This window comes from Leuciscus leuciscus (genome assembly GCF_965113295.1).
Source record: "Leuciscus leuciscus genome assembly, chromosome: 17".
Taxonomy (NCBI): Eukaryota; Metazoa; Chordata; class Actinopteri; order Cypriniformes; family Leuciscidae; genus Leuciscus; species Leuciscus leuciscus.
The window spans coordinates 6,587,344-6,605,872 of NC_138741.1; the positions used below are offsets into that span (position 1 = coordinate 6,587,344).

Genomic DNA, 18,529 nt, shown 5'->3' on the forward strand with positions numbered 1-18,529 from the left:
AGACAAGTAGCTTACTCTTACCTGACACTGATATTAAAATGGGCAGTCTCCGCAGTTTCCACGATTTGGCTCTATTTATTAATTGTATATGTTATTCTTTCATCGGATACCATCCATATTGAAACGAAATTAAAGCATACTGAAGATTGGTGCGCAAATGGTAGCTCAGGTAGGTCAAAAACACACGAGGAAGCGTTAGGATCATACAACATCAGCAATCAGAGACATTCGCATTCAGACGGGATTAGATTTCTCAGAGGATCGTTGAGTTTGACGAATACAGTAGGTAATTTGCGCTGTAATTTTTACAGCGGTTGCGTGAGAAAAACACAGACTTGGCAGATTCGGACGGGATTAAAATCACAAACTACGTCTGTGAAACATGAATTTCTCAAACGACCCCCTGGCAAACTAGTCCTGTCCGAATAGGGCTAAAGATAATACTTTGTTTTTTCTCTTTCAACGAAGCCACAGCAGAACTGTTGTAACACAGCAGTGGTGTTCTGTTCCTGAACGTTTCAGTGTTTTAGTCGGGTAAATGCTTCAAGGTCTCATTCATAAAGACAGTCTCTTGTTTCAATCCTGAATTAACCAGCATTTTAAATAAACTGATTAAGTGAATTATTCAATGACTTATCCATAAGGAAAGTCACTTAATTCATCCCTGAATTAATCAGCGTTTTTGAACTAATTGATGAAGTGAATAATTCAATGACTCACTCATAAAGACAGTCACTTGTTTTGTTCCTGAATAAAAGTAGCATTTTTTAATTGATTCAATGAATGATTCTGTTTCTGGAATGTGCAAATACAGATACACACATTGAAAGTCTCAGAGCTGTTGACTCTTGCACTCTTGGAATGCTGTTCAACCAATCAGATTCGAGGTATGTAACTAACTATAGTAAAATGAGCAAGAAAACAATGCTCGACTTGGTCTAGATGGGGCAGTTCATGCAGAATCAATAGCTTTACAAAAAGTGCTGAAAATTAATGGGCAGCAGTTCTATTGAACACTGTTTAAGTATAGCCGTCCAGAAAGTGCAGCATGCACATATTATGAAAGTTTCTAAAGCCATTAACTTATAGCCATTGTCAACCCTCACAATGCAATGTCACATTCAATAAGGGAAAAGTTTGGTTATGTTCCCTGAGTTTGTCATTTGATGTGACCACTGAGGATTTTGTGTGTTGTTTCTGTCAAGGTGATAACCAGCAGCTCCGGCAGACACACAGTCTCACACGTACTGTCACACTGTGGGAGTCACACCGTTGGTGTGTTCACAGATCTGACTACCAACTAATAATAAACCTCACAGCACCTCATACTGAGAGATGAATCTTATGAGTTGTTAACAATGTCAACTCCTTGGTAAAGAAGTGAAATCTTTTTTATTGCAGTAAGTTATTGCTCTGAACACTCACCTGTCCATCAAGGTCGAAGGCGAGACAGGCAATACCGTGTGTGTGCATGTCTTTCAGTATGGACACTGTCTGCACAGTGTACGAGTCCCACACACAGATATACGGCTCCTTTCCGACCTGTCCTGTGGCCACCAGAACTCGCTCTGGATGCAGGGCTAAACTGTGGAAAGAGAAAGACAATGGGGAATTAGGATATTTAAAGGCTGATTAACTGACAATATTTGCCTGGCAAAAAAAATTCTACACAAGTATGTGAACGCAAACACTTATTCAAACATACCAGCTAATCACTATTAGAACCACAAATTCTGTCAGAACCACAATCGTCAAATGCGAATGACCATTAGCATATAGTTTGGATTGGCGGTATGGTTCTGTTCTGGGCAAGAACTCCCGGTGCATCCATGCAGCCTAGCATGAATAAGAGAAGGGAGAACAGCAAATAACCCCCCTTAGGGTAAACAGAACAGAACCAACAAGAATCATCATTAATGTCAATAATTTAATGTACAACATAATTCGAGAATATAGTCTGATTCAAAGGGGAATCAGAATACCAAATCCTGACTGGACGAGAGGAGGAGCTGGAGATGGAGGAGGGTAATTAACTCCTGAGAGTCAGCTGATGAGAGCTTGACTAACGTGACCTGCCAGAACTGACGCTACGCTTGATTATTATTGCCTGCAAACTTATTCTATACAAATACATGAACTGAAAGAGGGCTGCAGGGATGTCATATATTTGCAGGACAAAACCCCAAAACAATTTAGCATTTTAGCACTTCCAGTTCCATCATCATGAAGTCAATGTTTTTTTATTTGACTAAATGTCTGAAATAAGGTCTGTGGTGAACACAAGCTCAAGATATTTCACGTTTTATTTTACGACATTTTTTCTGGATCTTCGGGAGGAGGAGATTGGAGCTTTAACTTCTACATTTCCATAACTGTTTATTTCACACCGACATAATGAGCTTCTCTGCAGTAAACTGTGTTAAACGATTCTGCGGGAGTGTGACACTTATTACAATAGAAGAGATTGAAGGTGCGTCGTCCATCTTTTTTTACAGTCTATGTTTTGTAACCAACAGGCCACTCAGTAATGTGGTAATCAGTTAATTCTCATGTCAATTTAAAGTACAATTCTCACCATTGCCACAAAGGGCATTAGAGCAGACATTAGCGTAAACTGTCTTCTTTTACAGCCAATATTCACAACTTTTGTCATGTCGAAACAACAGTTTGAAGAGCAAATTAGTTAAAGTAAACTTAAAGTAAACTTCTTTACAGCTAACTACTTGAATAATAGCACAGTCTCCCTTTGAGTACTGAGGTTTGTTACCCAAAAACAAGAACACGTTAAGTATTTACAACAGGAAAGAACACTTGAAGTGCACTGGCCAAAATTCGCTAACTGGCCATTCTGCCAATGTTACACATTCCAAAAATACATCAATAAATATTTGGTGATATGGTCCTGCTCGAAATCCGGCCTTGATACAGATAACTGATTTTAAAAAAGGAGATTGTGGACAGCTACAATAGATGAGCTATTACTGCTTATCATTTCCCACAGTCAGGAGTGAAAGTGAGTGAAAGGCTTTTAGTTATCAGAGACCCATGAAGAGATAACCAGAAGAAGACACTGTCTCCGGCAACCTAAGACTCATGAAACCGAGGCTCAGATAAAGACTGTCAACACAGCATGTTTTGTGTGTTTTAGATGTAAATGTAGTCGACATTCATTCTATTCCTCCTTTATTTTGAAATAAGCTTTTCTTTTTCATCCCACAGCATGTAGCATTATCCATAATAATGCCCTGGTGCAGAAATAGGTGGAAAAATCAGGTCATCGCTGTTCATGTAGCAGTTTTCACTCTCTCCATCACACTAGTTCACTAAATTCATTCAGGCTTGCCTTCACATGCCCTAGGAAATCCCAGAGGCGTCCAAATGTTGCGTAACATCTGTCCAGCTTTACTACGGTCTCTCGCTCTCTCTCCGTCATGCACACATATATACTCTTTTTCATTTTTATCAGCAGTGTAAGGGGCCATTCATGCAGAACATGTTTTTACGTTCCACTGCACTGTTTTTCCATTGGTTTTTTATGTAACATGGGCTGGACATGTGTTTGACCATTGCACTCATGCCTCTAAAATGTGGCACATTTAAGTAAAAAGAAGTTCAACTATTAAAAAAATGTCTTTACACTTTATTTCTATAGCCCACTTTAGCATTAAAGGAGCTGTATGTAAGAAATCTATTTCAATTAATCATAAAATTGCCCTGATGTGTCACTAGACATTAAGAAATCATGTTCATTTCAAATACTTATATCACTGACAACAGTAGTATGGCTAGGATATTGTCATTTAAAAAGTGGACTTGCAGCCCTCAACTGATGTTGATGTTGTCATTTTGTGTTTTGGCCTGACGCGCCTCCCTCCACCTATCTACCAATCACGAAGTCAGTAGTGTTTCGGGATCCGGGTTGCCAGCTTTGCTCCAACCTACCCTAACTCTAGTCGGATAAAAATGTCTAACGTTGCTAAATCAAAAAGACCTCGTTATATCTGTCACGGCCGGCTCTGAGCCGCGACAAATAAGGGAGGCAACGAGAACGAAAGCGAATTAAAAGTATTTATTTAATCAAACATAACCAAAATAAACACCACGGAAAACATTCCGTTCAGAGAATCAACATAAAGAATAAGCTACATAATAAACAAAATGTATACTCCAAAGAACACAGGCCTGCAAACTTCCCAAACTATAACTAATACAAAGCAAACAAATAATAAATAAATAAAGCAGCAACTCAAAACAACAGATGACAAAGGGGTAACCAAAAGGGCTGAAGTCTGTGACTCCTCACCTTTTATCATTATCTGCAGGTGTTTCACATCATGATTAGCTCAAACCCCCCCCCCCCCCCCCCAACACTCATTACAATAATACGGGCCCAGAGGCACGTCACATAATTCAGAAATTCTTCGTGACAAAGTTCGAAATAAAACCAGAATTTGTATTGGAGATGCTTTTGAAAGATGGAGACGGCTGAAAACGGAGAAGAATTTGAACACAGACACCAACGTTGCTAATTTTCTCCTGGACAGGTAAGATTCATCTATGCTTGGCTAACTTGTACTTGATGTCAATGGACATTTCATATATTCATGACAGTCAAACAAAGTTATGCATGTTCGTGCAAAGTAACGTAACGTTAGCTCACATGGACGTATGCTAACATTAGCAATGCATTATAGGAGCCCGTTTCTCTGTACTTATGCTGAGACGCTGAGGAAAACAACATTAGCATGCCCATTATGGCAATTTGAAATGTAATTGAGACAGAAGCCTAACTTTACCTCAGAAAAAATTATTCGTCATTCGTTATGGACGTGTGCTGCAGGGTAAGTAAAAAAATACAGCTGGCCACTTTCACGTATAGCATCAGCTAAATGAATAGCTATATCTTTGATATTGGTTACACATAGTGACATAGGCTTGTGCTTGTACTTACATTAATGACAGATACATAACGTTACAAAAGATTAGACTAACAGCTTCCGTTCTGTCTGTCACATACGAGCATACATCTTTACGATTATACTGTCATATACGAGCATAAATCTTTACGATTATATTTAACTAATGTCAATTAGTACATTTTTTAAATAAATAATTACTCATCAAAATATCTCTCATGAAGCATAAACACAATTAACAGAAAAAAAACTTATTGTGTACGTCTCGTCGTCACTTGCCATTGGAAGCTCATTGAAGCAGCCTACGTTTTTGCTGAATCCTGCAGCTTATCTGGCAACCTCGAGTCAGGGGGGAGGGGGAGGGGATACACCGCTCTACAGTATTTTTAAAGTGATTGCAGTACCAGTTTTGGCCACAATCCTACATACGGTACCTTTAAACTAACTATAAGTAACTTTGGAACTACATGTCAACTAACTCTCATTAGAGTATTAGTAGACTGGTTTGGGTTAGTAGAATAAGTTGACATGCTTACTTGCAAAGTTACTTATATTAGTCAGTAATGTCTGTTGGGGAGCATCAAAATAAAGTGTTACCAAAGTGTTACTCCAACTCTATTGGAGTCAGACAACATGTGTCAGGACCTACTCATTGTCGTAATCATACTCTAGATCTAATATTATCACATGGAATCAATGTCGCAACATCAGCAGCCATATCACCCTGTAGCCCAAGACTGGTTGCCCACTGAAGCTAAGCAGGGCTGAGCCTGGTTAGTACCTGGATGGGAGACCTCCTGAGAAAACCAGGTTGCTGCTGGAAGAGGTGTTAGTGAGGCCAGCAGGGGGTGCTCAACCTGTGGTCTGTGTGGGTCCTAATGCCCCAGTATAGTGACGGGGACACTATAGGGACGTCCCGCGTGACGTCACGCCATTTGGAGCAGCCATCTTGACGGAATAGAAAAATGCTAAACCGCTGGTGATAATACAGCTCGTCGCGAAATATTCATCTATTGACCAACCTTTGCGGTGATGATTGAAAAATCCTTCCCCGCTGGCGTCCAAATCAAAGTGTTGCTGACCCATCCGGACTCGTGATACCGATAGCCTGCTAAGCTTTTAACTGTTATTTGCTTTTAATGAAGCTCCGGTATAGCGTGATGGGAAGTGAATAAGGTAGCTGTAAATGTCACCGAACTCAATGTCAGGAAGTTTTTCTACACATTTAATGCCTGTAAAAAGAACTCGTGGTGCTTCATATGGATCTATGATTCCTAATTATTTGATCTTCCTCTTGTATATTTCTTTTTATGATGACCTGACGTGAAGAGTTAGCTGACGGCCGCTGCGCTAATAATAGATAGTGGCCAGTGACCGCGACGCTGAAGTGTGTGAGAACAAATGAATAACATCAGTGCGAACCACAAACATTTATTTATTTGGATTAAATATTACATTTTAATCATTCTGTGTCATTTTTCAATGTCAGTCTTTTCACTATTTACATGTTTATGCCCAAAATGCTATAATATTCAAAGTAGTTGACTGTTGTTCTCCTCTACCCTGTGTACATTATTGATTAAAAAGCCTAACCTTAGCCTATTTAAAATCGTTACAGGCACCTCGCGAGCATTCATTCATTCAACTATTTTAAAAGACTGGAATGAACACCAGCACACACAAGCAATCTTTTTTATAGTCAATTTAATTTAAAAAATGTAACAACAGGTATGAAATGTCAGAAAGAGAAAAAAAACTTAATGGGAAGACGAGCATAGACTGCTGCAGCTTAGTGGATAAATATATTTAGCCTATTTATTATTAAGATTGCACAGTTGGAAAGAAAATATATTTATAGTAACATTTCAGCAGGCTCAAGATAATTAATAGTATACAGTGACCATTATTCATTATTTTAATCAATTCGCAGCCATAAAACGTGATAATCCGCATTCTCATGTATGTGCGCTTGTGCAATAGTATTCCGTCAAAATGGCTGACACGCGGCTAGGGGTCACGTGACTGGGAGATCCCTATACTGCCAAAAAGAGCACCGTCCTTCGGATGAGACGTTAAACCGAGGTCCTGACTCTCTGTGGTCATTAAAAATCCCAGGATGTCCTTTGAAAAAGAGTAGGGGTGTAACCCCGGCATCCTGGCCAAATTTGCCCCTTGGCCTCTGTCCATCATGGCCTCCTAATCATCCCCATATACTGATTGGCTTCATCACTGTCTCCTCTCCACCAGTAAGCTGGTGTGTGGTGGGCGTTCTGGTGCAATATGGCTGCCGTCGCATCATCCAAGTGGATGCTGCACATTGGTGGTGGTTGAGGAGATTCCCCCCTTCTATGTAAAGCGCTTTGAGGTCTCAGAAAAAGCGCTATATAAATGTAACAAATTATTAAATTATTATAATGTTGAGACGCTTCAAAATATAAGACACGTGCACAATGGTCAAAGATGTCAGTCTAACATCCGTTTACATAAAAACATACTGGCGACTTTTTCTTAAATGCTGGTGGGGAAAGAGTTAATATTCGTATAGTCAGACATAGAAAATTCTGCAATAATTTTACAACGATTTTTCACCAAAATCTTTGCCATGATTAAATGCATGTTGGTTTTCCATTCACACTAGGCTGCATTTATATAAAAATATTAATTAAATTTCATGCAGTATTAAGTGCCCATTTCATCACTTCTGTTTTTTTTTTTCAATTACATATTGTAGACTATTGAATGCTAATGATAGGTTAACATAATCTTGACATAATTGGGAAAGCAGCAGCCTTTTTTGTTATAAATGGTCAGAATAATGTATTAATGTAGCTTGAGATGGCAGAAGGCTATTTATAAGCACTTAAAACATTCCATGTCTGACATGGTTGCATGTGCAATACAATGGGCCATAAATGTAGCAATGTAGTGTTTTGTCTTGCTGCATCACTCCTGGTTGGAAATAATAGCTCATTACTGGAAAAGCTAGACCAGTGTGAACACATGAGCTACTGTCACGCAACTGTTGCTACTTTCAGCTGTTTGAAACTTTGAAAAGCGAAGGTGAGTTGGGGTGGATAAAATGAGGCTGTTTTTATAAAGCCAGTAGATAGTCTAGATATGTAAGGGGAACTTTTGTTTGGAGCTCAATGAAAAAAGATTTCCTTTGCCCTGTTTGAACCCACTCTCATCTAGGCTTGAATTGCCTGAGAGACACAATTTCACCAACAATTTAACATTGACTATCTGTCAAAACGTTTCCCTGTTCTCGAGGGCGTTCTGGTTTCTGTCTCCTGCTCTTGACGGTGTGTTTGTTTATATTCAGCTAGAGTTTCCAGCTCCCACAGTCTGAGCCTTCAGATTTCAGCTTTTTAAGCCTGCCAGGGTGATTCTGCCTGGCACTGAGGAGGAGTGACTACATTAAACCCCTCAGGGAGCCGTAGCGCTCATGAACATCGCTGTGTGTCTGCCTTGTCTGTCTTTTTTAATCTGTCTCTCTTGCTCCCAGAATTGCTTTTCTCATATACCTGTTCCCTCTTTCTACATCAGTAATTCTCATCCAGGGCTACAAGTACTTTGTTAAAGCTATAAAATTCTAATTACGACTTTCAAAATAAAAGTATTAGCACTGTCATAAGAGTTAAATAAAACCGATCCTCAAGTAAATAATAAATAATAATAATAATTTCACTTTATTTATTTTCTAATTTCATTTTGAATAAATTAAAATAAATAACTTCAATCTATTCAGTTCCTTGCCGATTTTGCTCTATTTTCAGTTGGGAACTGGGAAGAACTGGGAAGTTGGGAACTTCATAAGGAACTGAATATAATATATATATATACTGTATATATATATGTATGTATATATATATATATATATATATATATATATATATATATATATATTATATTCAGTTCCTTATACAGACCAGTAAATAAAGAGCAGTGTTATTTTAATATTTTAGTATAATTTTATAAATTCAAATAATAATTATAATATTATAGTATTTATTTGTAAAGCTTTTATTTTTATATTTTCTTTTTTCATTTTAATTTCATTTTAATTTTTTTTGCTTCAAGTATTTTTGTAATTTGTATTAGTGTTTTATATTTCTATTTCTATTTAATTTATTTTTATTTCTTAACTTATTTTATTTCAGTTAATTGCCAAGTTTAAAAAAAAAAAAAAATCATCTACTATTTGCATTTTATTTCAGCTTTATTTCAGTTAATAAAATACATTTTTAATAGATTTAGTTTTACTTAGCAATAACGAAACTGATAAAGACTCCAGACAGAGGTACATTTATGTTTACCTAATGTTTTCCTATTTACATATCATCAATGTAAAATGTAAAAGCCAAAAAAATAAAATAATAATCAAACAAACAAAATGTAGTTATAAAATAACAGCAAAAGCTAAGCTACTTAGTGAGTCTTTTTTTCCCCACAGCACTGACTGACTTTTGTAGTTTAACACTAAAATCATTCTAATAATGACCATAATATTTCTGATCATGCATAATGATATTCAGTATTAATCAAAAGCAACACATTTTTGCACTACATTGTTTTATGTTAAAATCAGTTGTGTTGAGACCTGTTTAAAGCAGTTCCACTCAAATCTGTGCTGCTGTGTGGCTTCCCACATTTCCCTGCAGTGATCGAACCCTCGAGCCAGTCGCCAGTCCTCCTTCTTCTCTCTGTGGATTACATAATCTCACATAACTGAAAATAGAGCAAAACCACTGAGCCTCGGCACAGCTCTCCATCACAGCACAACCTTTCTCTCAATATGAACGCAAAATGATTTCTTATGTCAAAGAGATAAATAATTGATGCAATTAGTTTCCATGCAGGAGAAACCCACACGGGGTTCAGAGGGGTTTAAAAAAACCATTCAGATGACTTTCAGGAAGAAGGAATACTTTTGGCTCTCTGCCTCTTTGAGGAATTAACTAAAAATCATGTATTTCCATAAATTGTCTGCGTTATTTTAGTTTCTAATTCACTGAAGGAATTATGCAAATTTGGTAATAGTGAAAACTTGCCAAATTTTTGTCTGGATGCTGCAAAGTGTAACTAGGGGTCCACAAATATTTTTGGGGGGAGGAGTCACCACTTTTGAATAAGAAACAATATCAAGACTATAAAACTCCTCAAAAAACGCGCACACACTCAAACCTGACTGCACATCACATTTTTGACTTTATTGATTCTGCTTTTATTCCGGAGTCCCTTTTATTTTATTGCTCCGGAGTCGCATATCAGTCACAAAATGCGCCACGGGGAAGAAAAAAACATCTATAGCCTAAGTCGCACTGGACTAAGTCGCATTTTTTTAGAAATTTATTTCACAAAAAATAAATACAAATTTTTTACAGACAGTTCTCCGTTACGGACGTGAGCGCTCTAAAGTGGCACTAAAATAATGTTTTAAAACTTTCACAGAGACCTCAAACTGAAAGCACAAAGCCTGTCTTTAAATTTAATTTCGTTTTGTATTAATTGTATCTTAATTTTAATCGATGTTTCATCAACAAATTGTCTGGATTTAATAAGAAGTAGCCTAAATATAGGCTATTAGAAAATAAATAATCAGGATACGGAGGCGCTGGCGAACCTGGAGCTCGTCTCATAATGAAACTCAGCGTAGGCCTATAAGGTAGCCTATTGCCTCACAGACCTGAGACATATAGATAGCTTGAAATGTCTACTTTTAAGCAGAACAATTCAAAACGAAAGAAAACAGACTGCGCTGCTTATGCAATTCGTATGAAATGTGCATTTCTCTCTGGCGCTGCGAAGATCGCGAGTCGTCAACTTCATCTGTCTAGCCGACACTGACATAAAAAATAACTGTTTTATTAGTAAACAATTAAAATGTCTCCTGCTATATTTTACATATTTGCCTGTTCCTTACAAAACACTGACAGTGGGGTTTTTGACGTTTTTTTTTTTTTTTTTTTTTTTTTTGAGCAGCTGCGGACAAAATCTTTCGAAACACAAACACACACAATATTACGTAACACTCTGCGCTTATGTTTTAAAAAGATAATTTAACATATAAATAACAATTTTTAAATAGCCCACTTAAAGTGTTTATTACAAATAAATGACTAAATGCTAAAAATTTATACATTTTAATGAACAAACATATGCGTTGCATTTACAATTCTGTGAAAACAGGGGGTGCTGCAGCACCCCCAGCACCCCCACTTCCCGCGGCCCTGCCGATTCTAGTCAGAATGTGAGTCTGATCAGTGTTGCCAACTAATTTTCAGGGGAAGTTGCTAAATGCAGATCGATTTGTTGCTAAAAGTTGCTAAATGACGTTGTGACGTCATTGCGTTATGACGTCATTACGTAATCGCAACGCAAAACTACGCCATTATGTAATACGTAGATATTATTGTTTGTTAAATAAATTATATATATATATATATATATATATATATATATATATATATATATATATATATATATAATAAAAAAAAAAATTTTACTAAAAAAAGTTGGTTTAGTTACCCAGTAACTAAACCCTAAACCAACTTTTTTTAGTTAAAGGTGGGGTATGTAATTCTCTTTTTTGGCCATTTTTTCTAAATCACTTGAAATCCTATCCCTAACCCACTTACAGCCACTGAGTTAGAAGCACTGACATGAAAATTAAGCAATTTACTCATCTGTGGAACGGGCAAGACTCGAAAAACTCCAGCCAATCATTTCCAAGACCACCTAGAATCATTGGACAGTAAGTGCGTCAATCAAACGGTCGTACCATACCCCCCTCCCCCCATCCATGTCCATGCTCTTCGAATGGGTGGAGTCAAAGGAAAGAAGGTAGGACCATTTGAGTTGTGTATTTTCAAAATCTGCCAGCCGTTTTGCAAATCACATACCCCACCTTTAAAAAAAAGAAGACCTAAAACAACTTTTTTTAGTTAATGATCTGTAAGACTGGGGCTTTATTAATGCTGTTCATTTATTCAAGTAATTTATTTGACATTTGGGTATAAAGTGTTTTAATTCTACAATATATGCTGTAAAAAGGCTGTTCAACCTCTTCAGGTAGAACGGTGACTACTGCAGTTCAAATTTCCTATTGGAAGTTGTGGTGCCCTTACCAGCTCACCACGCCCTTGCGAGTGTTGTTTGGATTAGAGTCACTTTCCAAAAGTTGCTAAAAGTTGCCAAATAAACTAAAAAAATTGCTAAATTTGTTGCTAGGTGCTTTTTGAAAAAAAAGTTGCTAGGGTAGTCTGAAAAGTTGCTAAATCTAGCAACAAAATTGCTAAGTTGGTAACACTGAGTCTGATACTGCTCCATTGGGCTGTGATTATGGGGCGTGTTTCAACCGAACCAGGAAGGAAAATGCCTCTGCACTCGATTGGATAGACCTACAACCAATCAGAGCAACGGAGTAAGTGACGTATGTTTTTCATTCATGTTTCCGATCGACAAATGCCTCGATCGCGGTTCTCTGTTCCTCTTTTAAAATGAATGCGCTGTCGATATCGTCTATAACAGACACGATGGCAGAATCTACACATGATGTTTCATAAACAAAGTTCGGGAGGAGCACGTTCAAATAATCAATCCAATCAACTTGTCATCAAACATTTACCATGTCTACACTATCAGCATGAGAGGAAGCATATATTTATTAACTATGTCAACTCACCTAACATTCCTTGACAGTTTTCAGCATCCCTAGGCTTGTCCTTCCACAGCCTGGAATACGGGGGGAGTACTTTGGGTTCGGGCCGAATAGCCTCTCCTCAGACAGCACGGCAAATATGCATTTATTCTATTTGACTTATTTGTAAGTGTGAACTCGTGAAATAACAATTCTCCAGCGGCAGTCATTTTGTTGTAAACAAATTCAACCCAAGCGCTCGTTGGTGACGTGGATGATTACGTTACCGTTGCTCATCTGTCCATCATCGTATAAAGCCCGCCCTGACAATTTGATTGGTCCGAACAATTTTTGTTCGGGCATAATAGCTCCTCAACGGATTAAGTCCAGACCGAACTTCCCGACCTAAACATTTTGTGGGCGGGGCTAAATTCGGCTGGCATCCAGGCTATACATTTTGAGTCTGAAAGGGAAAATCCAACAAATTCATATGCAATAAAGTCAGCACGCCTTTCCAGCGCTAATTTTTCACCGCGTGTCTTTTGTAAATCCTGACAGTAGTTTTGAGGGTTTGCGCTGGCGTAAGCTGTTAGTAAATCTGGCTCTTAATGTTTTTCTCACAAAATATAAATGGGTATAAAAAGTCACCATGAAATCAAAATTGACAATTCTTTTTTAATTTTTTTTTATGGAATAATCGCAGTGTTTATTATAAATGATTTATAATTATTTAATTTTTTTATTCATGTGGCCTTGTATTCTTTAATCAAAAACATGAACTTGTATTCTTTAATCAAAAACCCTCCCTCTTACAACAACATCTCTTCTCTGATGAACAAAATCAAGTCCTGTCCTACATTTTTTCTCATTTGAGAAGCCATTTCACTCTGATATAAATCAGAGTGAAACCCTGGTGTCAGGAAAACCCTGGTGTCCTGCTGACTGATTTAGCCGCTGCTCCATTACTTTCATTTATTAATTTATTATTGCTTTATATTATTGCCTGCCCGATGCATACAAGTTATTTCTGAGTTCGGCTTTCAATTGTGTCCAATTGATTGAAAAAAATAAACGTGATAGCCCGATAAAAATTAAATTGATAGCCTAATAAATCATGGATTCGCTAGTGTTGTCTGAAACGCTATTTACCTAATCGCCGGCGAAGGCCTTCCACACACAAAAAGAAAAGCCCTGCATGAACACGCAGTGTAATGAAGTGAGTGGCTTTTCCTGATGGATCTTATATCTATAAGATGGATTTCTGTGAGCGAGGTTACAAACATTTGTTCCTTTTCTACGTGCGTTTCTCAAAAATGAACTTAACACGAACGCGCAGGTACGTGCTGAAGTGCTGAAATGTCAATCACTCATCACTGTAACCTCTTTACATCCTATAACTTTTAGCATAATGTTATTTACCTGACCATAAGATGATTAAAGTTTACTTTAATCCATGCTGACGAAGCTCGTTGAAACGGTAGGCAAGTCTAAACGCGGAAGAAACCGTGCGTAGAGTCCATTGCACGTAGAAGCGTGGATTCAGAGAACTTAGAAAATGTGAAATAATAATGTTGTCAGAGAATTGAAAAGAATTCAGTTTAAAAGAATTCGGGTCTTCTCTGGTCCATTCGGAAAAAGCACATTTATTTTTAACTACCCAGAAGACAATACCGAACCTGATCCCTGTCCGAGGCACTCATCGATGTTTTGAACCCAAACCTGCTCGGATCTCGGGTCGGACCTCGGGTTTTTGGATTCAAGTGGACCCGTGAAGACCTCTATTTTGGGGTTCCTTGGAAAAAGTTGATAAAACCCCTAGTGTAATTGATCATAGAAGCAGTTACTAGTGTAATGATGATCAAATGACAAAGAAGAGAATTATAACCAAGCAGGACAAGCGATCAGTCTGTGAATACGGGGAGAGCGTGCAAATGGTTTTTTTCTTAATATCCAGTTCTCCTGTTTCTCAGTTTACTATTTGCCACTAGGTAGGGCTATTTTCGATTCTCCTTTCCTTAAATCCTCCCTTGTCTGGCTTATGTTACTCTGAGCAATGCCTGAACTTTGTATTTTGAGCACTTCTTGCGTTGTTTTTGCCTCTTCACGATGACTCGCTTAATTTAGTCCTCATTTGTAAGTCGCTTTGGACAAAGGCGTCTGCTAAATGACTAAATGTAATGTAACCAGGCATATATTCAGACAAATAAGCTAGAACGTGGTCTACTGCATCTCACAACCTGGAACTTAAGCCCGGGACACACCAAGCCGACATCAAAGAACTAGCGTTGACGAAAGCCGACTGTGTCTTCGCCTCTTGTCGGCTGCGTCTCGACCAAAAAGCTGCGCTTGAACACACCAAAAGGAAGAAAGGCGTCTGTCAACTATCACGTGCGTTCTGCACCTACGCGGAAGTAAATATCAGTCTATATCAGCAGTAGGGTTGGGTATTGGTTGGGTTTTATCCGATACCAGTACCTACTCGGTATTTTTCAAACGGTTCCGGTGCTTAAACGGTTCTTAAACCGGTACTTAAGAAAACGAAACTGCACACACTTTATCAAAAAAATTATATCTGTGTGTGTTTTCTGAATTTTTTTTTCTGATTTCTGATTAAATCAAAAATTGTGCTGATGTAGCCGAAAACACTTAAGTTAAGATAAAAATGTTGTCTTCTAATATTATTTATATATTATATATATATTATATATCAATTATATTACATATTATATATTATAGACTTTTACAAAACAGAGAAATATCTGACACTGAGCAGAAATATTTAACACACAAAGTATAGCCTCATATAAATATACTTGATATAGGCTACTTCATACTTGATATATGCAAGATTTGCAGTTGGTATTAAAATACTAGACTTACCCGAAGAGGAACACTGCAGCTGAACTTGAACTTTAGTCAAGAATGTCAGAGGTTTTGGGTTCTAATCCGCATGCGTAGTTTTTTTAAACCGATAATGCTCATCAGTGGTTGTATATCAAGCAGGGACACTTTGTGTGCATTATATGTTGTGATTTCACCAGAGCGAATAGATATGAGGCGCCGTCTAGGGCTTAAATCGAACTTCATTCACGCACACATAAAACGCTTGCATACACATATACTAAGTAGTCACACATACATGGAATACTGCTGAATGCTCCAACTATATGAAATGCACAACGTCACATCTAAAGTCGCTCACGCACACACACACACAAACCGCGCACTACTCATCTGAGACGCGAGCACACACACACACACACACACACACACACACACACACACATAAACTCGCGTACATACTCCTCTGAGACGCGAGCACACACACACACACACACAAACTCGCGCACATGCTCATCTGAGACGCGAGCACACACACACACACACACACACACAAACACACAAACTCGCGCACATACTCATCTGAGACGCGAGCACGCACACACAAACTCTCCAAGCACATAACGTTACTCATATAGACGGCGCCTCATAAATAGATCGATCTCTGCAACGTATTGAAGCGCGCGTCCGAGTGCGGTGTGCGTGAGCCACAAGAGAAAATAATTTTCAGCGCTAGATCGTCTCTTATTTAACAAACGAACGAAATGAATGCTCTGCTGGTTAACTGGAGATGTTTTGTTTTTGGATCATTCGTGCCGCGAGATGTTTTATAGGGGGCGGTGAAAAAAGTCAGGCACCGAAATCAGGCACCGAAAGTTTCGTTCTTATTCGGTCTGGTTACTACCGTTTACGTCGGAACCGGTTCCCTATTGGAACCGGGTTTCGGTACCCAACCCTAATCAGCAGGTATCAATAGTCTATTTTCGTCATTCAAAAAGGGAAACCGAAACTAGGACTGCAGATATATAAACCGTAAACAAAGGAGCGCTTGCTTACCATTTCGAATATCAATCACGCTGATCACTTTCTTCATTCCAGTGGCTCATGTTATCATGAAAATATTCGTGCATTCGATAGTTAAGGTAAGATGACGTAAAATTATAACAGCCTTCTGTCTGTGTCATCTTGACTTCTTTGCTCGCTTTCATCACTTTCGCTTTTATTCTCGTGCACCGACTCGTTCGCTAAGCTGAATCAGAGTTCTCGATTCAACATGCTGAATTGGTCCAAAAAAACTTGACGGTGTCCGACGAGAGCCAACGGTGCAAAAAACATATCCGACCGACACTCAAAAATCACCCAACATTGCGCGACAAGCGACCGTCGGCTTGGTGTGTCCCGGCTTTTAGAAACGACCATTAAGAAGGAAAATTTCAAAAAAAATTCACCAATTTGCATCAAACACAGTTTTTATGGGCGAATACAAATAAGCAGCGCAATCAGTGAGCGCATTTCATTATCATTCCCCCCCCTCTGTGAGTCAGATTGGTGTAGACGGTCTGTTGAATCTGTTCCTAAACACAAAGACAGGGTCAGCTCAACCCTATGGATTACAGCGGGGGTCTGTTTAGCCTTTGCGACTGCTTAATAAGTCCGTGTTTGCCCCCAGTCTGTCTCATTAGCAGTGCTATTGCCAAGTGAGACCAGGAAGATGGAGGGATTAACTTCAATTCTTCTCATTCAATCCAGCCTAAGGGACAGATGGGTCAAATCTCTGTTTTGTCCTCAATACAAACAAATCCAAAAACAGTTTGACACTCACTCTAACAGTGACCGAGGCTGAGCTGTCAGCGAACAGATTAAAACATGAATTTGATTTTAACATTGTCTGATGAAAACGCGAGTGGTGCTTGCCTATGTAAAACTCAATGGCATTACACTAGGGTGGTTGCCAGACTTCTTCCATGCAGTTGCTATGGTTATTCCGAGTGGTTTTACTAGGGAAGCAATGATATTAAAATTCTGTCTGAGAGCTGATCATTATTTTAATGTTTAGTCGATAACCGATAAATGTGGTCAAAATTAGTCTGACTGCTTAGAAAAGCAATAGCACACCTCTCCTCAACAGGTCAAAACATTTGAGGAATTATTTATGTGCATACCACAAACAAAGCTTAAAGGGCACCTATTATGACCCTTTTCACAAGATGTAAAATAAGTCTCTGATGTCCCCAGAGTATGTATGTGAAGTTTTAGCTCAAAATACCCAACAGATATTTTTTTACAGCATGTTTAAATTGTCATTTTTTGGGGCTCAGAAAAACACACTGTTTTAGTGTGTATCCCTTTAAATGCAAATGAACTGCTGCTGCCGGCCCAGGGGGCGGAGCCTCACGAGCTCGCGCTTCAGTCAGGACAATCTCATCTGATAATATCAAAACAGAAACTCTCAGTAGCGTGTTCATTTTGACTCGGAGTCGGACAATAATGCCCACAGCGCCAGAGAATATATACTGTATGGAGATTAAACAGGTATAGTTTAGCTTAATTATGGTTATAACTTATTTGTCATCTACTTTTATCCACTATTAATACAAGCCTGCTGTAGCAGACCTCGTCCGAATGATGACCAAAATATACTGATGAGTTCAATTAAATTTATTGTACATCACACAAAAGATGAAGCGTTAGTTTTACTCCAGAGAATCACAGTAAGAACAGCTAAATAAACACAGTATAAGATGTGAGCATTAAAGTCTTATCCATAAACTCTCTCTCTCTCCCTTTCATTATCATGGAACATACACAGCGAAGTACACAAAACACTCGTTACAACTAACAGCAAACAAATATATACACACCTTTTCAGTCTGTGCTTAAAGGGATAGTTCACTTTGAAATTAAATTTTGGTATGTTTTAGCTTACCTCAAGGGCATCCAAGATGTAGGTGTCTTTTTTTCCGCAGTAGTTTCAATTTTGATATTTTTAGGTCAAACCGTTCTTGTCTGTCAGTCATATAATGCAGGTCTATGGTCACGGTCTCAAAACACAAGCACAGAGTCCAAATTAAAACAATTCCCCGTCGTCCAAATGAAACAATTCCCCATCGTAAGTACACATTGATGGCCTAAG

At 38.3% G+C, this 18,529-nt stretch overlaps 1 protein-coding gene across 2 annotated transcripts in view; it reads right to left on the minus strand.

Moving 5' to 3' along the window:
- The window catches only part of eml5 (EMAP like 5), a 118,530-nt gene that overhangs the window by 80,271 nt on the left and 19,730 nt on the right, over nt 1-18,529 (minus strand). For both annotated transcript variants that reach the window (XR_014199321.1, XM_082143714.1), the window contains exon 2: nt 1,426-1,585. Coding sequence is in view for 1 of the 2 variants with exons in the window: in XM_082143714.1 (XP_081999840.1) it covers nt 1,426-1,585 (160 nt within the window). In the remaining variant the exon portion in view is untranslated. The remainder of the gene's footprint in view (nt 1-1,425; nt 1,586-18,529) is intronic.